At 42.0% G+C, this 22888-nt stretch overlaps 1 protein-coding gene across 2 annotated transcripts in view; it reads left to right on the forward strand.

Annotated features, from left to right (window-relative positions):
- The window catches only part of LOC141080531 (4-hydroxyphenylpyruvate dioxygenase), a 95283-nt gene that overhangs the window by 24369 nt on the left and 48026 nt on the right, over positions 1-22888 (forward strand). For both annotated transcript variants that reach the window (XM_073565790.1, XM_073565791.1), the window contains exons 5-6: positions 11580-11622; positions 15744-15826. In XM_073565790.1, coding sequence (XP_073421891.1) covers positions 11580-11622; positions 15744-15826 — 126 coding nt within the window. The remainder of the gene's footprint in view (positions 1-11579; positions 11623-15743; positions 15827-22888) is intronic.

Consider the following 22888-nt stretch of genomic DNA (forward strand, 5'->3'; position numbering starts at 1 on the left):
GATATGGGGCGATAGCTGGGCAAGGCAGTTGGGTCATTTGTTTTTTTGATGGGTGTGATGGTGGCATATTTGAAGGCAGAGGGGAAGATACCAGAAGATAGCGATAGGTTGAAGAGATGGGTTAGGGCTGGAATGAGTGTGTTAGTGAGGTTGGGTAGCAGGTGGGAAGGATTGGGGTCAGGTGCACAGGTGGTGAGGCCTGATTTTGAAAGGAGACAAGTAAGCTCACCTTCAGTGATGTTGGAAAGGGAGGTTATTAGGGGACGGCAGAGGTCTGGTATATGGAGTGGTTGGGGTGGTGGAACAGTAAAGGTTTGCCTTGTTTGGTTGATCTTATTTTTGAAGTAGTTGGCAAAGTCCTCGGCAGAGATGAGGGGAGCTGGAGGTGGCAGTGGTGGGCGGAGGAGAGAGTTGAATGTGCTGAACAGTTGTTTTGGGTTGTAGGATAATGAAAATACAAGGTTTGTGAAATAGGTCTGTTTAGCAGAGGTGAGGGCTAATTTGAAGGCAAGTATAGCTTGTTTGAAAGCAGTGAAGTAATCTGGCAGGCGTGTTTTCTTTCAACGCCGCTCCGCAACCCTGGATGATTGTCGAAGTTTTTTAGTGAGATTGCTGTGCTTGGGTAGCCTATTGGTTCGTCGCACTTTGCCATGCGTGAGAGGAGCGACTGAGTCTATGGCTGATGTGAGGGTGGCATTATAGAAAGCGGTGGCGATGTCCGTGTCGTGGACTGAAGATATGGAGGACAGAGATAGAAGAGAGACTGAGAGTCAGTGAATGACTAGGTGTGCGAGGTTTTTGCGATCATGTGCTAGTGGCTGGACATGAGGGGCAGATGAGGAGGACAGGAATGAGAAGGTGAGTAGGTGGTGGTCAGATAGGGGGAGGGGAGAGGTTGTGAGATTAAATGAGGAACAGAAGTTTAATATATGGTTGTGAGAATAGCTAGTTTGATATTTTGATAAATCAGCAGTTTACAAACATCACAATACCAATTGTGTATTTTTTTAGTATATTTAGTTTTTAATGGGGGATGAGGGGTGATTCAAATAATTTTGTTTTTCTAATTTTTGTAATTTTTTTTACATTTTACTGTATTTTGTAGTCTCCTCAGGAGATTTGAATGTGTGATCATTTGATCGCCTATACAGTATACTGCAATACAGTTGGATTGTAGTATATGCTAAAAATCATAGTGTTCAATGAATGACAGTAACAATCTAGTCTTCATAGGAGCATCATGACAGGCTTAGGAGTCTGTAGCAGACATCTGGCTGTCATAGCAATCTATCGGCGCCCTGCAATGGCATTGCAAGAGGTCTTATGAATGCATGGATTGGTATAATCCCAGCCTGTGCGCTGTGAATGGCTGTCAGATATTGACAGTGATATTTAACAGCAGTGGGCTGTACAACTGTGGATGTTAGAGGCATATTATTTATTAATATTTATATATATAGCGCCATTGATTCCATGGTGCTGTACATGAGAAGGGGTTACATACAAATTACAGATATCACTTACAGTAAACAAACTAACAATCACAGACTGATATAGAGGGGAGAGAGGACCCTGCCCTTTTGGGCTTACATTCTACAGGATGGTGGGGAAAGAGACAGTAGGTTGGGGGGTTGCAGCAGCTCCAGTGATGGTGAGGCGGTAGCTCCAGTAGTGGTGAGGGGGCAGCGAGGATCATTGCAGACTGTAGGCTTTCCTGAAGAGATGGGTTTTCAGGTTCCGTCTGAAGGATCCAAGTGTGGTTAATAGCCGGATGTGTTGGGGCAAAGAATTCCAGAGGATGGGGGCTATTCGGGAGAAGTCTTGGAGGCGGTTGAGTGAGGACCGAATAAGTGTAGAGGAGAGAAGGAGGTCTGGGGAGTATCGGAGATTACACGAGGGAATATATCGGGAGATTAATTCAGAGATATATGGAGGAGACAGATTATAGATGGCCTTGTAGGTCAGTATTAGTAATCTGAATTGGATACGTTGAGGGAATGGGAGCCAGTGAAGAGATTTGCAGAGGGGAGAAGCGGAGGAGTAGCGAGGAGAGAGATGAATTCGTCGGGCAGCAGAGCTAAGGATGGACTGGAGAGGTGCGAGGGTGTTAGCAGGGAGGCCACAGGAAAGGATGTTGCAGTAGCTGAGACGGGAGATGATGAGGGCATGCACAAGCATTTTAGTAGAGTGAGAGTTGAGGAAGGGACGGAATATGGAAATATTTTTGAGCTGGAAGCGGCAGGTGGTGGAGAGAGCTTGGATGTGTGGTTTGAAGGACAGGGAAGAGTCAAGGGTGACTCCGAGGCAACGGACTTCCGGTACGGGGGAAAGCGTGATGTCGTCAATTGTTATAGATAGGTCAGGTAAGGAAGATCTGTGAGATGGGGAAAGATGATCACTTCAGATTTGTCCACATTCAGTTTGAGGGAGCGGGAGGTGAAGAAGGAGGATATGGCTCATAGACACTCTGGGATTTTGGAGAGCAGAGAGGTGATGTCTGGGCCAGAGAGGTAGATCTGAGTATCATCAGCATAAAGGTGATACTGGAATCCGTGAGACTTTGAGTTGCCCCAAGCTAAGTGTATAGATTGAGAAGAGTAGGGGTCCTTGAACAGAGCCTTGGGGGACTCCAACAGAGAGAGGGTGGGATGAGGAGGTAATGTGGGAGTGGGAGATGCTGAATGTGCAGTTGGAGAGGTATGAGGAGATCCAGGATAGGGCAAGGTCTTTGATGCCAAAGGAAGAGAGGATCTGTAGTAGGAGGCAGTGGTCAACTGTGTCAAAGGCAGAGGACAGGTCTAGAAGGAGTATAGAGTATTGTCCGTTCGCTTTGGCTGTATACTTAGTACGTTAGTAATTTTGGTCAGGGCTGTCTCAGTGGAGTGATGGGGCGGAAACCAGTTTGTAGATTGTCGAAGAGCAGGTTAGATGAGAGATGGGAGGAAAGTTGAGCGTGGACGTGCTGCTCCAGGAGTTTGGAAGCGAATGGGAGCAGCGATATTGGGCGAGAGCTGGACAAAGCGGTTGGGTCGAGGGTTGGCTTTTTGAGGATAGGCGTGATAGTAGCATGTTTGAAAGCAGAAGGGAAGGTACCAGAAGTTAGTGATAGGTTGAAGAGGTGGGTTAGAGATGGGATAAGAGTAGTGGCGAGGTTGGGGAGGAGGTGGGATGGGATGGGGTCAAGTGCACAAGTGGTGAGGTGTGATTTGGAGAGAAGGTGAGCAAGCTCCCCTTCAGTGATGTTGGGTAAGGAGGTTATGGGGTTTTGGGCATTGGTCTGGTATACAAAGGGGTTGTGGTGGTTGAATAAAAAAGACTTGTCACGTCGCCGTCAGACTCGGGGCCTGCTGTCACGTCGCCATCAGACTCAGGGCCTGCTGTCCCGGCCTCGGCCACTAGGAGGCGCCGGACTGTCACGTCGCCGTCTGACTCAGGGCCTGCTGTCCCGGCCACGGCCACTAGCAGGCGCCGGACTGTCACGTCGACGTCTGACTCGGGGCCTGCTGTTCCTGCCTCGGCCACTGGGAGGCGCCGTGGTTCGCCCCCAAGTGATGGCGGCAATAGAGAAGGGGCTCCTGTGCAGGCATTTGCTGGACGCAGGCTCCGCTCCTCTGTCAGTCATGAAGGGGTTGGTGCATCACCATCTGGCCTGGTCCTGGGGGCGATCCTGATGACATCATCGATACGGGAACCTGTGAGGGATGACCTGATCCCTCAAATACCTTGGGACTGGTCTTGCAAGCCGCCGAATATATTCTTGGTTCCCCTGTGTGCTACTGTGTGATTGCTATTGCTTGACTCTGACCTCAGCCTGGATTTCTGACCACTCTACTGCCTGACGATTTTTGTACCTCTGCTACTCCCCTGGTTTGTGACCTTGGCCTGGATATTCGACTCTGCTACTGCCTGCAGTTTTGTACCTCTGCTACTCTACTGGTTTGTGACCTTGGCCTGGATATTCGACTCTGCTACTGCCTGCCGTTTTTGTACCTCCGCTGCTCTCCCTATTTCTGTCTACGTTTTTGGTTCCCTGCCTCTTTCCTTGGCTACTGTCCTGCTCTGGTCCACTGCTCCTCTAAGACAGCCACCCCCTGGGCCTTGCTATAATTCCAGATCCCTGTATAGGGGTTAAGGGTCTCGGGGTTTCTCGGGGTGCTGTCCCTACTGCAGCTCAGATTCGCGGATGGACGTCACAACTTGCTGTGTTTGGCCTATCTTGTTTTTGAAGTGCATGGCGAAGTCCTCAGCAGAGATTAGGGAAGTTAGAGGGGGCAGTGGTGGGCGGAGGAAAGAGTTAAAAGTATTGAACAACTGTTAAGGGTTGTGGGATAAGGAAGATACAAGGGATAGAAAGTAGGCCTGTTTAGCAGAGGTGAGAGCTGATTTAAATGCAAGTGTTGCTTGTTTGAGTGCAGTGAAGTCGTCTTGGGAATGCGTTTTCTTCCAGCGCCGTTCAGCAGTTCTGGATGCTTGCTGAAGCTTTTTAGTGGCGTTATTGTGCCAGGGTTGTCTATTGATTCGTCGCACTCTGTTATGCATGACAGGGGCGACCGAGTCGATGGCTGATGCAAGAGTGGCACTGTAGAAACTAGTGGCAGTGTCTGTGTCATGGAGTGAAGATATGGAGGACAGTGGTAGGATAGAGTCAGAGAGTGTGTGTTTAGATGTGCAAGGGGTGCGCGTGTTGCAGGACATGGGTGACAGGTGAGGAGGACAGGGATGAGAACGTGATTAGATGGTGGTCAAATAGAGGGAGAGGGGAGGTTGTGAAGTTAGATAGGGAGCAGAGACGGGTGAAGACCAGGTCTACTTTGTGTCCGTCTGTGTGGGTGGCTGAGGAGGACCACTGAGTAAGTCCAAAGCAAGAAGTAAGGGACAGAAGTTTGGAAGCTGCTGACTGGTGAGTGTCAATGGGGATGTTGAAGTTACCCATGATGATGGTGGGAATGTCAGCAGAGAGGAAGTGACGGAGCCAGGTAGAGAATTGGTCAATGAAGGCAGTGGTCGGGCCCGGAGGTTGGTATATGACAGCCACTTGGAGGGAGAGTAGATGCGGACAGAGTGGACTTCAAAAGAGGGGAGGACAAGGGAGGGAAGAGGTGGGATTGGGTTGAAGATGCAGTTGGAAGAAAGGAGAAGGCCCACTCCTCCACCATGTCTGTTGCCAGGGCAAGGAGTGTGGGTGAAGTGGAGGCAGTCATAGCATAGTGCAGCAGGGGAGGCGGTGTCAGAGGGTGTCAGCCATGTTTCAGTGAGGCCAAGGAAAGAAAAATTGCGAGAGGTAAAGAGGTCATGAATCACATGGAGTTTATAGCAGACGGAGGTTGAATGACATCACTCTTATATGTTAGCAATGTAGCAGGCTCTGTCGTTAAGGGGTTAATGTTCCATTTAAACCAATTTAAAAAATATATTAAAAGTTGACTTCTACTTAAAAAAAATGTAGCCCCAGCCTATATATAAAAACAATTAAAGAAGTTGGCCACTACTTGGACAATCTCTTGTCATACCCCTTGCTTGGCTCCCATAAAATAATAAAGCTGATACTCCTCTCTCGTGCTGGCGCCGTTCTCGCGATCTCTCCCTCAGCTCCCGTGCTGTTGTTGTGACATGTGATGTCGGCACTGATTGGGCATCTCTGTCCCCGCTTCTGGTCGAATTGAGCAGGAAGAGAAAGTCCAAGATCAGCTGCAGCTCTTCCTCTTAATGTTCGATAAGTCCGAAGGCGGAGACAGTGGTGCCAGCGCTGATTAGGTGCCGGCGTGACGTGTCACGACAACCGCACAAGGGCCAGGGACCTCAAGTGCCGACGATGCAGGAACGGCACAGGCGGTTAGCATAGGCTTTATTATTTTATGGGGCCAAACATTTTGATCAAGAAGGGGTTGTCCTAGTAGTGGACAACCCCTTCAATGTCTACATGGAAGAATATGTTTATTAACTTATGGAAGCAAATGCAAATACAGAAAGCCTAAAGGTACTGTGACACTTAGGCTGAGTTCACACGTGGCGTTTTTTTCGCGGCGGTTTTAACCGCGCAATTTTGCCGCAAAAAATAAGCATCCCAATGCTGTGCTAATACTGCGTTTTTTACCGCGGCGGAATCGCTTCGCGGTAAAAAACGCAGCATGCTCATTTATTTTGCGCAATCGCGGCGATCCCGCACCCATAGGAATGCATTGTTCCGCTTACTTCCCGCATGTGGCTGTGCACACCATGCGAAAAGTAAGCAGAACAATTGCGGATGGTACCCACGGTCCGGAGGAGAGGAGACTGTCCTCCAGGCTTTTGGTACCATATCCCTGTAAAAAATAGAATTTAAAATAAAAAATGGTGTTATTCTTACCTTCCGACGTCCCGCGCAGCCTTCCCGCCTCTCTCCACGCTCTCGTTCCCAGTAATCCTTTGCGAAAATGCCCGCGATGGTGTCCGTTCTCGCGGGATCGCGAAGTCTCGCGGTCATTTGCGTGATGTCATCACGAATTACCGCGAGACGTCGCGATCCCGTGAGAACGGACGTCATCGCGGGCATTTTCGCAAAGGATTACTGGGAACGGGAGTGTGGAGAGAGGCGGGAAGGCTGCACGGGACGCCGAAAGGTAAGAATAACACCATTTTTTTTTAATTATTTTTTACATTTTCTCTTTTACTACTGATGCTGCATAGGCGGCCTCAGTAGTAAAAAATTGATCACACTTGTCAAACACTATGTTTGACGAGTGTGACCAACCTGTCAATCAGTTCTCCAAGCGATGCTACAGATCGCTTGGAAAACGCTAGCATTTTGCAAGCTAATTACGCTTGCAAAATGTTAGTTTTTCCGCGGGAAAATCATGGGAATTTAAAATAAAATTTTCCCGCGGAATGGAATTCCGGAACTCTCACGGTAATTTCTGCGAGAGTTCCGCTACGTGTGAACTTAGCCTTAGCGATGCACCAGCGATCCTGACCAGCGATATGACGCGGTCAGGATCGCTGGTGCATCGCTAAGGCCTGTTTCACACTTCCGTTTTTGTGTCCGCCAAACGGATCCGTTTCCGTTTTTTTGACGGAAACTGATGCCAACGGATCCGTTTTTTTAAAAACGGATCCGTTTTTTTGACGGATCCGCGGTAACCGTAATGGAAGTCTATGGGACAAAAAAAACGGATCCTGCAAAAAATGGCGGATCCGTTTTTTTACGGAAAACAACGGATTTTGACGGATTTGAAAAAACGGAAGTGTGAAACAGGCCTTAGTGGTCGCTAGTGAGCTGCCACACAGGCAGATCTCCCCAGCAACATAGCAGCGGTCGGCGGTCGAGACTTACCTGTCAGACGAGGTGATCCTGACGTCCTCCCGCCCGCGTCCACGCGTCGGCGCCACAGGAAGCCAGCAGGAAGCTGACGATGAGAAACGGTCCAGGACGCTCTCGCGCGATCAGCGATAACCAGCGGGGGAGCGGTCGGAGGTAAGTATCAGACATAGCGATATCGCTAGCAATATCGCTATAACGTCACAAAAACCAGTGACGCTAGAGCGATATTGCTAGCGATATCGCTTAGTATAACAGGCCCTTAAGACAGAAGTGGGTTCCTTCACTTGAGCTGACATTAGACAAGAGATAAGTGTCAGACACAACTGATGAATTTCTTCCCAGGCTCCACTACTAAACATGCCTATTCATGTCAGCCGAAGAAACATCTTACTTCTATGGTGAGGTGTGTGGCTCACTGTGCTTTCATAGTCTATGGACATAAGGTCATTGTCAGAGAGAAATTATGAAATCTTAAGTAAACACAATGGTTTTCAAGAGCAAACAGAATGTACAAAAAATAGATGTAGAGAAAACTTAAAGTGCAGTGCGAGATAGAACTGAACAACATGTGGCTCACACAGTTATTTGGTTGCCCATTTGAGGCAAGAGAAAATTGCCCTATCGTTGCCATATTGCAGGCACAAACTTTTGCCAGAAACCTCTGGCTTCGGTTTATTTCCCTTGATAAGAAAGAATCCATCATGCTAAAATTCAACATAACCAACCTTTCTTTCCTCTGACATTTTCAGTCAGGTTTACTATATTTTTGAAACATTGATAGTAAGGGTATGTGCACACGGAGTTTTTTGGTGGTGCGGATTTTGTAGTAAAATCCGCAGTTTGCCTGCGGTTTTGAATGGATGAGGTGTGAAACTGCAGCATTTCTGCACAAAAGAATTGACATGCTGCGGATTGTAAACCGCAGCAAAACCGCGCGGAAAAATCCGCAGCATGTGCACAGCGTTTTCCAGTTTACCATTGAAAACAATGGTACTGTACAACGCACCTAAATCTGCTGTGGACCCGCAGCTGCAGAAACGCTGCGCATCCGCAGCAGAATACGCACCGTGTGCACATACCCTAAGAAGCACAGTCTAAGGTAACTATGGCTCCAAGCTAAAATTAGGAAATGTGGTTATTTTTCACTTGAGTAAAATTATTCAATACCACATGTCTGCGAGTTGCAAAAGAATGTGAAACTTTACGATTAGCAGAAAATTTGAAAGTGAAATTAGAGTCTTGTGATTTCAATCAATTGGCTGACAATTAGGTGCGAGTGGGTGACCTGTTTTATTTGAAGATCATAAATCTATTAAAGTCTGATCTTCACAACACATTTGTAGAAGCGTACTGTGACATGAACAAAAAAGCTTCCTAATGAACTCAGAGGAATAGTTGTCCATTCTCATCAGGCTGGCAAACATTACAAAATCATCTCTATAAAGTTTTGACTCAAATCTACAGTTAGACAGATTATGTACATATGGAAGAAATTCAAGACCATTTTTACCCTCCCCAAGAGTGGTTGACCAACAAAGATCACTCCAAGAGCAAGTCTTAAGGTACTGTCACACTTAGCGATGTACCAGCGATCCCGATCAGCGATAGGACGCGGTCAGGATCGCTGGCACATCGCTAAGTGGTCGCTAGTGAGCTGCCACACAGGCAAGTCTCACCAGTGACATCGCTGGGGACGGGGATCGCTACTTACCTGTCACACCAGGCGATCCTGCGTCCTCCCGCCCGGCTCCACGTGTCGCTCGTCCTCACAGCAGGAAGCGCCGCAGGAAGCTGACGACGAGAAACAGTCCAGGACGTTCTCGCGCGATCAGCGATAACCAGCGGGGGAGCCGGTCGTAGGTAAGTATCACACACACAGATATCGCTAGCAATATCGCTATAACGTCACAAGTTATAGCGATATTGCTAGCGATATCTTAGTGTGACAGGCCCTTTAGAAAAAATCCACAAGGTCACTAAGGAACTTAAGGTAACCGCTAAGCAACTAAAGGCCTCATTTAGAAATGTTAATGGCTATTGGAACAAAGTTTTCTGTAAGAGACCCAAATATTTTTTTCTTGTTTAAATGAGAAGTGATGGCTTTGGAGAATGAAAAACACATTAAGCATTAAAACCTCATACAATATATTATCCATCTTGTTCTTGGAGTGATCTTTGTTGGTTATCCACTCCTCGGGAGGGTAATAATGGTCTTGAATTTTCTCCATTTGTACACAATAAGTCTGATTATGGATTGGTGGAGTCTAAACTCTTTAGAAATAGCTTTGTTTAACTTTTTCAGCCTAATGAGCATGATTTTAAGAAAATCTCCTGTTTGTGACATGATGCACTTCCACAAACATGTGATGTGAAGATCAGACATTGATAAATGCAGGTTCTTTAAATAAAAGAGGTTGCAAACTCACAGCTGATTGTAATCCCATTGATTGAAAATACAAGACTAATATCACCTTCAACTTATCTACCAATACTACAGTTTCACATACATTGGCCACTGACAGACATTTGATATTGGATAATTGTTATTATTTTAAAAACAACAAAGTCTAATATTTTTGACTCTTTTCTTTTATTTGGTTCTCTTTATCTACTGATAGGACTTTTGTTAACATCTGATGTAGTTTCAGGTCGAATTTAAATTTAAAAATCTAAGAAGTTCACAAAATTCCAAACATTACTGTATATGATTCTTTGTAAGATTAGTTTGTCAATGCACATGTATTTTTGCTCATTTTTTTTTCAATTGTAATTTTTATTGAAATATATTTTTCAATGTTTACAGGAAAAGAAAAAAAAAAGTTAAGAACCAATTCAATAAACCAGGGTCTTTATCAAAAAGAAAACCAAATATAAAGCAAAGAGCCCCCAATAATAACTTTTCTTAATGTATTAAAAAGGAACAAAATTACCAAAAATACCCAAGATAATACTTTTTCTGAAAAAGGAGTAATGGTGGGGTCTGGTAGTAATGATACCAGTGAACTTGAATCACCGGGATACAAAAATAAAAAACAGCGTATCTAGTGTTTTCAGGATTTCCATAGTGTTACACATGAGAGAATTCCTGATGCCTTGATGATACTTCCATCACCTGTGAAATACTAAGGAAATCCTGAAAAAATGACCTGTTGGGGTCCGCAAGGACTGGAGTTTGGGAATCACTGATCTAGAGGGACATCTACTCTGAAAAATTGCTTAGTGAGGAGTTGGACTTTAACCCAAAATGGTTTCATCAAAGGGCAGTCCCAGAAAATAAGAAAAATAGACCTCCTAGATAGGGCGCACTGCCAGCAAAGGGGGGGAATAGATGGGTCCATTTTATGTAAAAATTCAGGTGTGTGGTACCAGAGATGAAGGATTTTGTACTGATTTTCTTTGTATGAAATACAAGATGCAGTCTTAGCTGCTCTGGTCCAAACATTTCTCCAATCTACCACTGTTAGGGATTTACACAGATGTTCCTCCCATTTGAGCATATAAGAGTGTCTAGTTAAGGAATCTGTGTCTGGAATCTGTAAAATATAGTAAATACTAGATTTTAAACCTTTTGTTGTTGAAGTATTGTCACATAGTCTCTCAAAGGAAGTTGGTGGAGGTCTGTAGACCGTGGAATAATTATGAGGCAAAATGCCTTATCTTAATGTATTGGAATAATGAATGAGAATGAATGGGGAGAGAGCGACCAGAATGGTGACCGGTCTGCAAACCCTGTCTTATGAGGAAAGGTTGCAGGATTTGGGAATGTTTAGTTTGCAAAAGAGAAGACTGAGAGGAGACTTAATAGCTGTCTACAAATATCTAAAGGGCTGTCACATTGTAGAAGGATCAACTTTATTCTCATTTGCACAAGGAAAGACTAGAAGCAATGGGATGAAACTGAATGGGAGGAGACACAGATTAGATATTAGAAAAAACTTTTTGACAGTTAGAGTGATCAATGAGTGGAACAGGCTGCCACGAGAAGTGGTGAGTTCTCCTTCAATGGAAGTCTTCAAACAGAGGCTGGACAGACATCTGACTGGGATGATTTAGCGAATCCTGCTTTGAGCAGGGGGTTGGACCAGATGGCCCAGGAGGTCCCTTCCAACTCTACGTTTCTATGATTCTATGATTCTATGAACTTTGTTTTCATCTCAACATAGGAATGTAAAATTTGTGCTTCATAATTATGTCAGCGAAGTTAAACAAACCAGACTGGGTCCATACCCCTGTGACTGAGTGGCTTTAATCATTTAATTTTTATTTTGCTTCCTTTCTACAGATACTTTTCATTTTTCAGTCTCCGCTGAATCCAGGAAATCAAGGTAAGACTATTTAAAGACGACCTGATTGCATTTATTTATATGAAATATATATCCTGGATGTGGAATATTTTGCTATTATATCCATAAAAATAATATTCTCTACAGACTAAAGTGCTCCACTGGTTTCTAAAAACACCAAGTAAGGTTTGAGTAGGAAGTAATTTAAAAGGCCTGACTGCTTCTTGGAAAATTCTTTCTGCCAAAGCATACACTTGAGCTTATGAATGTTTGTAGTCTGCAAGAGGTTCACTCATAAGACAGTGAGCAACACCCAAGGCCATGTAGAATTTAATAGTATGTAGTGCACCAAGGGCCAAAGGCTCAACCTTTTCATTGACAGAGTGGGTTCTGAAAAACGTTTACCCCTGTATAATATCCATAGGTTGTAATAGTGTAATACAGCCAATGTCCTCTGAGTGTGCTACCCTATTTCTTGTCGAGAAGACACTAGAATTCAAAGTGCTTATTTAACAATCGGGTGATGCAATTGCAGAGTTAAAGAAAAGTACATAGAGAACTTAATGTCTAATTTTAGTGCAAAACTTAAAGTTAGGTATGGATTAGGGTTAGAATTGGGGTTAGGGATAGTGGTTGGGGTTATATTTGTGATTAGGGCTATGGTTATGGTTGGGATTAGGGTTAGGGGTGTGTTGGGGTCAGGGTTGTGATTAGGATTATGGTTAGTGTTGGAATTAGGGTTAGGGGTGTGTTGGGGTTAGGCATGGAGTTAGAATTGGGGGATTTCCACTGTACATCAGGGGGTCTCCAAACGTGACATGGCGCCACCATTGATTCCAGCCAATTTTGCGCTCAAAAAGTCAAACGGTGCTCCCTCCCTTCTGAGCTCTGCCGTGCGCCCAAACAGTGGTTTACCCCCATATTTGGGGCATCAACGTACTCAGGACAAATTGCACCACAAGTTTGGTAGTCTAATTTCTACTGTTACCCTTGGGAAAATAAAAAATTGGGGCCTAAAAAATAATTTTTGTGGAAAAAAAATTATTTTTTATTTTCACGGCTCTGCATTCTAAACTTCTGTGAAGCACTTGGAAGTTCAAAGTGCTCACCACATATCTAGATAAGCTCCTTGGGGGGGGTCTAGTTTCCAAAATGGGGTCACTTTTGGGGGGTTTCTATTGTTTAGGCACATCAAGAGCTCTGCAAACGCAACATGATGCCCGCAGACCATTACATCAAGTCTGCATTCCAAAAGGTCACTACTTCCCTTTCGAGCCCTGACGTGCCCAAATAGTGGTTCCCCCACATATGGGGTATCAGCATACTCGGGACAAATTGCACAACAACTTTTGTGCTTCAATTTCTCCTCTTACCCTTGTGAAAGTAAAACTTTGGGGGTGAAAAGATCATTTTTTGTGGAAAAAAAATGTGATTTTTTATTTTCATGGCTTTACGTTATAAACTTCTGTGAAGCGCTTTGGGGTTCAAAGTGTTCACCACACATCTATATAAGTTCCTTAAGGGGTCTAGTTTCCAAAATAGTGTCAATTGTGGGGGGTTTCCACTGCTTAGGCACATCAGGGGCTCTCCAAATGCGACATGGCGTCCGATCTCAATTCCAGCCAATTCTGCATTGAAAAAGTCAAACGGCGCTCCTTCCCTTCCAAGCTTGCCGTGCGCCCAAACAGTGGTTTATACCCACATATGTGGTATCTCCGTATTCAGGAGATATTGCACAACAAATTTTGTTGCTCAATTTCTCTTTTTACACTTGTGAAAATAAAAAAAAAATTTGTTCTGAAGTAAAATGTTTGTAAAAAAAAAAAAAGTTATTTTTTTCCTTCCACATTGCTTCAGTTCCTGTGAAGCACCTGAAGGGTTAATAAACTTCTTGAATGTGGTTTTGAGCACCTTGAGGGGTGCAGTTTTTAGAATGGTGTCACTTTTGGGTATTTTCTGTCATTTAAGTGTGATGTGATCCCTAAACAAAATGGTTTTGTAAATTTTGTTGTAAAAATGAGAAATCGCTGGTCAACTTTTAGGCTATGTACCCACGTATGCAGAAAATTCCTGACTAAAAACCGGACTCCTTCCCAGGAAAAACACGTCTTTTCCGCATGTTTTTTATGCGTTTTTTTTCTGGAGCATCCCCAGTCTCAGAATATAGTTGGAAATGCATTTTTTACCGCAAAATTAATGAACATGCTGCGTTTTTTTATGCAGAAAAAACACATCATGTGCACAAAAATTGCAGACTGCATTATAAGAATGGGATGCTTAATGTATGCATTTAAGCGTTTTTGCATGGAAAAAACGCTTAAAAAACGCAAAAAAAAAAAACGCTTATGTGGGCACACAGCCTTATCCTTTATAACGTCCTAACAAAAAAAATTGTCTCTAAAATTGTGCGGACGTAAAGTGGACATGTGGAAAATGTTATTTATTACGTACTTTGTGTGACATATCTCTCTGATTTAAGGGAATAAATATTAAAAGTTTGAAAATTGCAAAATTTAAAATTTTTTGCCATATTTCCGTATTTTCATAAATAAACACAAGTCATATCGAAGAAATTTTACCACTATCGTGAAGTGCAATATGTCACTAAAAAACAATTTTAGAATCAGCGGGATCCATGGAAGCGTTCCAGAGTTATAACGTCATAAAATGACAGTGGTCAGAATTGTAACCATTGGCCTGGTCATTAAGCTGCAAATTGGCTCCGTCACTAAGGGGTTAAATTCAAGTATTAACTATTTTTGCTTAATTATGTCATATTTCTATACTGTTTGATTAAAGATCAGATATCGATATGTGGTGTTTCAATTTTACACATGATTCTTTGTATCGTTTGAATAGACTTCACAGACTTATTAGAGAGGTGCAGTCTGGGTTAGTCGATACCTTAAAGGGGCTGTTTGAGATCCATGAATGCCCCATACCCCGAGTCTGGCATCCCATTCAAATACATTTCTGGAGTCTGAGCCCATGATGATTCATGGATAGTAGATTTATATTGTTGTACAAGACGTGGCATTACCTTTGTAGCTTCAAAAACAGTTTTGTAAATCAGGAAACTGTGGTATGATTGAATTCTTGCTGAACATAGTTTTGGAGAAATTGTATTTCAGCAGACATTACGGCACCAAAAACATGTCTGTTGGCAGGAAAAAAGAAAAGGGTAAAAATCTGTGGATTTTTGTTGAATTTGTGCATGAGCTTTTGACTCGCCTTTTGATGTTTTTTCCCCTTTCACTTGAATGGGTTAAAAAAATTGACATTCTTCAGATTTGGAGCTGCTTCAAATATCCAAGGGAAAAATAAGCAGCATGTGTACGAGATTTCAGAAATATCATTCACGACGTTGGTACTGTAAAATGCTTGTTCAAACGCAACGTGTGAACAAGCCCTAAGGGTATGTACACACGTACAGGATTTGCAGCACATTTTTCTCCACCAAAAATCAAAGTTTGAGCAGGAAAAACAGTGCTAAAAATATGCGGGATTTTTACGCCTTTTTGACTTGGTTTTATGCGCGTGTTTCATGCTTTTTTACTTGCCTTTTTTTCAATAATTTTAAGAAGTAAAAAAAATTCCTTTGTTGGTTCAAATCCACAAGGGTAAAATAAGCAATATGAGATTTCAGAATTCTCATTCACTTTGTTGGTACTGTAAAGTGCAGCATTTTTTTACTGTTGAAAACGGGAAGGAAAAAATGTTGCAAAAATTAAAAAAGAGGAGTAACATTTTCGGTACTAATGAGGTTACAATTTGAAGGATTAATGTATATCAATAGCTGCATGTAAAATATTTAATACTTGATAAACGTGATAGATTACATGCTTACTTTTTAGTGAAATAACATTGATACAAATCAATCTAAGAATCCCCATCCTGAGTAATCCATGTTTTCAGTAGGTTTTAAAAATCTAGTCATGGACCGGATAATTGACCACCAATTTAGGGAATGTGAGAAGGACTCGCAGAGATGCGTTCTACGTGTATGATTCCACGTGCATGACATACGTGTAGGAGGACTGATGTTCCACTAGAGATGAAGTTGGAACTTACAGTATAAACCGCTTTTACAATATTTTGTAATATATACTAAAAGCTCAAAAACTTCTTATGCATGTGACACTTTTATCTTCATTATTCTCCAGAGATGTGCCAGCATTTAAACAAGCATGGAGATGGTGTAAAGGACGTAGCTTTTCAGGTTGAAGACTGTGAATTTTTGTTTCAGGTAAATGCATTTTACTTACATGACTTTTAATGATTTTCAGTGGCGTAACTATAATAAGGTCGTGGGCTAACGCAATATCTTCAACAGGATTCCCCAACTATAATGGGTCTTTAGTACTATTCGTCATATCAAATTGGCTAAAGGCTAGAGGGTCCATGGGGCAACTGCAGCACCTGCACCTACTGATTATTTTTAATTTCTAGGCTATACATTGCCACATACTAAGCCCATAGTGACACGCAGGTGCTAGAAGCCTGCTGTTCAGGACCAGAACTGTAATTGTGCAGCATAATGATATGTTGGGCACAAAAGCAATCACCCAATGGCCTTCCATAGCAACATCAGAAATTGGAGGAAAATCAATTATATGTCATGGTCACAACTGACTACAGTATCTGAAGGGTTAAAACAGAGTGAATGATAAACTTTCTTAAATAGGAACTTGTTGGTACTCACCAGCTCTCCTAGTAGGCCGCCCAATTACATCATGTGCTAATTACTGCTTATTCCAAGGCATTGTGCTAGTGAAAAAAGGGTTTAAGTCCTAACATGACTTAAAATCAAAAGAAAAGTTAAAGATGGTGTAGAATTTTTTCAGGATGAAAAGGGTGAAGTGGTCAAAAATGATGTTGAGAAGGCCGAACGTTTAAATTCCTATTTTACATCTATGTTCTCTAAGAAACCAATTCCAGCATCACCTGAACTTCACGGTGTTATTATAAAATAATCCACACTATCTATAAACAGAGAGATGGTGAGGGAACACTTAGTTAGTTTAAATGAATTTAAATCTCCTGGTCCAGATGAATTACATCCTAGGGTACTGAAAGAGCTAGCAGAGGAAAGTGCAGAACCACTAGCCAGAATCTTTGAAAAATCCTGAAAACAAGTCCCTGAAGATTGGGGAAGGGCAAATGTTGTCCCTATCTTCATAATAGGAAAGAAAACGGAGCCAGGAAATTACAGGCCAGTGAGCCTTACTTCTATACCAGGAAAGATATTTGAACAAATTATTAAACAGCATGTATCAAGTACTTGGATAAGAATACAGTAATTAACTAGAGCCAGCATGGGTTTGTAGCAAACAAGTCACGCCAGACTAATCTAATTTCCTTCTATGATGGAGTCACTGACTGTGTGGATCATGGAAATGCGGTAGATATAGAATATCTTGACTTCAGCAAAGCATCTGAGAAAGTATTTCTATCCTTATTGAAAATATGACCAAGTATGAGATTGACAAGGCTACAGTTAGCTAGATTCATAAATGGCTCAGTGATCGTACTCAAAGAGTGGTAATAAATGGTTGCACATACAATTGCAAAAAGTGTTTCAAATGGGTTACCAAAAGGCTCGGTCATGGCCCAAGAGTTGTTCAACATTTTTATAAATTATCTAGATAAGGGAACTGAAGGTAAACTGATCAAAGCTGCAAATGATACAAAGCTAGGATGGATAGCTAGCACTAAGAAAAAGACAGAAAAAGGATTCAGAAGGATCTCAATAAGCTTGAACAATGGGTAGCGACTAATAGAATGGTGTTTAACAGGGAGAAATGCAAGATTCTACATCTGGGGAAAAAAAACAAAATTACATCTATAGAATGAGAGGAATAGAACTAAGCAACAGCACGTGAGAAAAAGACTTGGGTATACTAATAGATCATAGACTGCACATGAGTTAACAGTGTGATGCAGCAGCAAAAAAGGCAAACACAGTTCTAGGATATATTAAGAGAAGCATAGAGTCTAGACCACGTGAAGTAATTATTCCCCTCTACGCCTCCTTGGTCAGGCCTCATCTGGAATACTGTGTCCATTTGTGGACACATTTTACATTTTAAAAAAGACATTGAAAAACTGGAGCAAGTTCAGAGATGTGCTACCAGGATGGTGAGCGGACAGCAAACTATGTCCTACAAGGAAAGGTTACAGGATTTGGAGCTGGTTCAGAGAAGAGCGACCAGAATGGTGACCGGTCTGCAAACCCTGTCTTATGAGGAACGGTTACAGGATTTGGGAATATTTAGCTTGCAAAAAGAAGAATGAGAGGAGACTTAATAGCTGTCTACAGATATCTCAAGGGCTGTCACATTGTAGAAGGATCATCTTTATTCTCATTTGCACAAGGAAAGACTAGAAGCAATGGGATGAAACTGAATGGGAGGAGACAGATTAGATATTAGAAAAAAACTTTTTGACAGGGTGATCAATGAGTGGAACAGGCTGCCACGAGAGGTGGCAATTTCTTCCATGGAAGTCTTCAAACGGAGGCTGGACAGACATCTGTCTGGGATGATTTAGTGAATCCTGCTTTGAGCAAGGGGTTGGACCAGATCGCCCAGGAGGTCCATTCCAACTCTACCATTCTATGATTCAAGGATCTGGGAATGTTTAGCTTGCAAAAAAGATGGCTAAGAGGAGACTTAATAGCAGTGTACAAATATTTGAAGGGATGTCACAGTGTAGAGGGATCATTCTTCTCATTTGCACATGAAAACACAAGAAGCAATGGAATGAAACTGGAAGGGAGAAGATACAGATTAGATATTAGGAAAAAAAAAACTTCTAGACAGCGATGGTGATCAATGAGTGGAACAGGCTGCTACTTCCTCCAATGGAAGTCTTCAAACAGAGGCTACACAGACATCTGTCTGAGATGGTCTAGTGAATCCAGCATTGAGCAGGGGGTTGGACACGATGATCCTGGAGGTCCCTTCCAACTCTACCATTCTATGATTCTATGAGATAAAAACAAGTGTAATAGACATGAGCAAAGGGTATATTTTAATATTTTTCTTTTATCTACTGACTAACACAGTACAAAGATATACTTTTCCGGTATATACATGAGCCTACTAAATGATAGACTAGCACAAAAGAAGTTAGGACCCTGCCTGCTAGAGCTTACACTCTATACATTGCTCATTTTCATATAGTCCAGGTTGCAGTGCATTAGTTTCAATGTTACTACCAGACTCCAAATTCCATTATTGCTACATTTGAATTTCATATTCTTAATTGAGGGTTTATTCAACTTAGTCATGCCACTTATTTATTTATTTTTATTTTTATTTTTTTTGGGGGGGGGGTATGATTTTCCCAAGTTTTAAACCCTAACTAAAAGTTGGAAGATTTAGGCTTTATTCAGACGTCCAATTTTCTATATCTGACTTTTTACAATTGCAATTTGTATTTTTCACAGACAGCACCTGTGATGGTCTATGGGGTCATTCACATGTCCCATTTTTCCTCTGGCTTAGTGGTCAGCGGAAAATATCGGCAACAAATTCGATTTTAATCCGAGAGTTGAATCAAAATCAGCAATACCAGTCAATGGGTCGGTGAAAAAAATCGGATTGCACTCAGACAACATCAGAATGGGGACCGATACTTCACAGATGGTCATTGGAGATTTTTTTTTTTCATGTATGAAAAAATTTGATGACACTTTTATACCACAATCTGATGAAACTTTGATTAGAATAATTGGTCCGATTTTTTTGGTACACAAAAAAAAAAAAAAAATAATGGACATTCGAAGGAGGCCTTATGCTGCTTTCTTGTACTTTTTTTGCTGCAATCAATGTAAAACCACACATTTTTGCCATGATTTTTTTTGTCACACGTGTGAACGCAGACTCAGTGGGTCTTGCTCACATTAGCCATATCTACTTGATTTAAATACGTGACCTCTGTAGTAATAAAAGCAGCTGTAATGTGAGACGCGGGATCTGTAGTTAGTGTTTAATGTAAGAACAAACATGACGGTGCTTTGAAAGACAGGCTTGTTTAATCTGAAAAAAAAAAAAGATTGTTTGCTAAAGAGCAGCAAAGTGCTGAGATCAGTGACATCACTGGCCAAATCAAATAAGCTAATGGAATGAGGAGGAGGAGGAGGTGCACAGAGAAGAAACATGAAATGCTTAGATGGCAAAGCCCAAAGTAGGAATGCAGTTCATTCTTTTACATTTGGAATGGTAAGAAAGTCTGTAAAATACCGCAATAACAATGATTTTAGACTTCAAATTAAAGAACACAAGAGAGAAAAAACAAAATACTAATAAAGATGGCTGCAGCGGCTGAACACATCGTGGTTGTGCCGCTAGGCTCTGTTGATATGTGCGCTCTTCATTTTCCGTTGTTCTGCGCAGTCGCAGGTAGCAGTAGCACAAACTATGGTGGCACTGCTGGATCTATCTCATGACAGACACCACCATTGGCAGTTAGACCTATTGCCTATAAAGGAATCTGTTATGGCGGCCGTCCATTTACACCGCACTCTAACCATCACCATATGTGAAACCACCATTTTAGGCAAATCTAATACATTGGTTTGTGCCAATTGCAGAGGAAGGTGCCTGATACAGAAATTCTCTCTGTGATGTAGTTTCCATCCCAGTGTCATGAAATGCCCACTAAGGCCTCTGATAGATGCAACAAAAAGTTCTGCGTGGAGTGTTTTCCAGTGTAAGTAGGCCTCACACAGATAAGAGGACCTCTCACTTACTATAAAGAAGTCTTTTTTTTACCTGGCACAGATGTCACCGTTGTCCATAATGTGGCTTTGTTTTTTGTTCCTACGCCTCTCGATTCCTCAGATATGGCCTTCTCCTCTCTGTAAATAAATCTACTCTTTTAGCCAACTGGGCATAGTTCTCAAGGAGACCCCCCACAGAGAAGAGTTAAGAACCATTGCCCCAAAAGACTTTATTTTCATTCAGGGTAGAGGGGCAATATCTCAGAAATTAGTAATTTCTCTCCCTATGGCTCCATGTTGGATCTGCAAACTATGTTCTCTTTGAAATGCATTTAGGTTCTTTAGAAGGAGAACAGCACCATTTACACCAAGTAATATATATATATATATATATATATATATATATAATTTATAGCAAGTGACATTTCCTCCTTAAAGGGAACCTGTCAGTCGATACATGCTGCCCAGACCACTCTAAAAGTGGTCGACTCTTTAGTGTTTCAGAGAAAAATTAGCTTGAAGATTCGACTGGGGACCATAGGAATAGACATGACCAGACTGGTGCTGCCCCTGGCCGGCTACTCCAGGTGACAGACATGTCTTTCCTTATGTATACACATGGGAGAAACCTGTAATTCAACTAGAGAAATGTAGGGAAAAAAATGACAGGGGGCAGTACTGAATTAGTAATTTCCCTGCCTATGGCTCCAGGTTGGATCTGCAAACTATGTTCTCTTTGAAATGCATTTAAGTTCTTTAGAAGGAGGTAGATCTGGGGATTTATACTGATGGAATATAGGCTGTACTGGATGGACAAATGTCTTTTTTTCGACCTTGCTAACTGTTACTATGTTACATATCTGGATGCAATCATGCAACTAGTGCTTCATTCATGCTGCCCAAGCCACAGGCAGCATGAATCGAGTGACAGGTTCCCTTTAAATGTGATCATTTACAAATCTCACTACTCTCAGACCTGGATCTCATTTTTCCTACAGGGCAAAAGATCTTAAGATTTGTGAAATCATTGTTTTTGTGTTGTATTTTTTTTATTTGAATTGTAACATATACTCCCCATCACCCTATGTAATCTCCGATGATCATCCTGCTTAGTACATAAGGCCAATGTATTGCGCTCTGTAAGGCCATCACTAGGTAACTAGACCTAAAATACATTATTATGTTAGCAATGGTTACCATGCACATTAGTCTAAAGTTTAAAACAGATGAATTCAACTAAAATAATCATCTGGCAAGTGAAGTTTAACATTAAGCAAATATTGTTGTCAACCAATGACAGACTGGCATACTTTGGAAAGAAGTTGGCAAGGTTTGAAATTCTAATCTAGTAGTAGTCACTGAACTATGAAAAAAAAATCTGTGTTCCCAGAATGTTCCTAAAATGTTGCTATAAAAATTGATCACACTTGATGTCATTTTAACCAAATCATTTTTTGACAGATCCTGACAACTGTTATTGGTTCCACAAATCATGTACATCACAGTGCTAGGGTCTCTTCTAGGGAGGAGGAAGAAAAGACTTTAAGACTTTAAGAAAGTATGCATGTTTAGGGGTCAACATGGCAATCTTTAGACAGGATGAAAAAAATGGTTAGCAACTGACGGTGCTAAGTGTATTGTCACCGAAACCCTAAAGAGCGCCCCAATGTAGTTTGCAATATTCTTCCTAAAGGTTTGACTAGCTGAATGTCTTCTGAACTGCTCATTCAAGTGCATTTCATGTATGCTCGGAGGATGACGAGCTTCACACTTTGTACTGCAGAACGCCAGCGATAAGAAAGCTTATCATATATGTCGGCCTTTACCTTGCAGCCATACCTTCCATCCTTGAGTCATGTATGCTGTTGGCCAACAGTTCTCAATCCCAACTGTCCCATACACATGAAAGTTCTTATGTTCTCTATGGGAAGAGAGGAGTATTTACATTATAAGATAATATTGAAGGGGTGTAGTTAAAAACGCCCATTTCACGATTATCTTGCAGTGTAAATATGCCGCAGATCACCTAAAGAAGGAACAAAATGCTCATTCATTGGGTGAAATGATCTTTTGTGCAGTGCCAAAAAAAATCATCATTCTCTGTGGCGTATAGAACAAGACTCACACTGCCAAGAACCATGGCAGCCTATGTTCATTGAGCAATCTAGTGTAGATTGCTCAGTTTGCATCGTTCGCTTTGGTCTGCCTGTGTAAGCAGGCATTCAAACATGCGCTGATCAGTTAAAGGTTACCGATCAGCAGTCATATTGTGCCGCTGGATGGCCAAGTAACGGACCTTAAGTTGTTGCCAGTGGCTTATCTGCCTGAAGAACAAAAAGGTCAGATGATTTGGTTCAGCTGCTTGATCCTTATCTACCCTAATATAATTTGTCAAGGAAGACAAATAATCATGGTGAATAGAAGACCAGTTCTGCTGAAATGGGCAGACGTTTATACAATGTAAATGGGGTCTTTACTTACCTTATTTTAACGTCAGTTTTGTGAATCATAGGGCTTTATTTTTGTTACTTTTTCTTACAGGAATTTGTTTGGTCTTTCAGTTGTTGGTCTCTCTTCCTCATT

The sequence above is a fragment of the Dendrobates tinctorius genome, unplaced genomic scaffold (assembly GCF_039654945.1).
Source record: "Dendrobates tinctorius isolate UK_male_01 unplaced genomic scaffold, ASM3965494v1 ptg000016l, whole genome shotgun sequence".
Classification (NCBI taxonomy): Eukaryota; Metazoa; Chordata; class Amphibia; order Anura; family Dendrobatidae; genus Dendrobates; species Dendrobates tinctorius.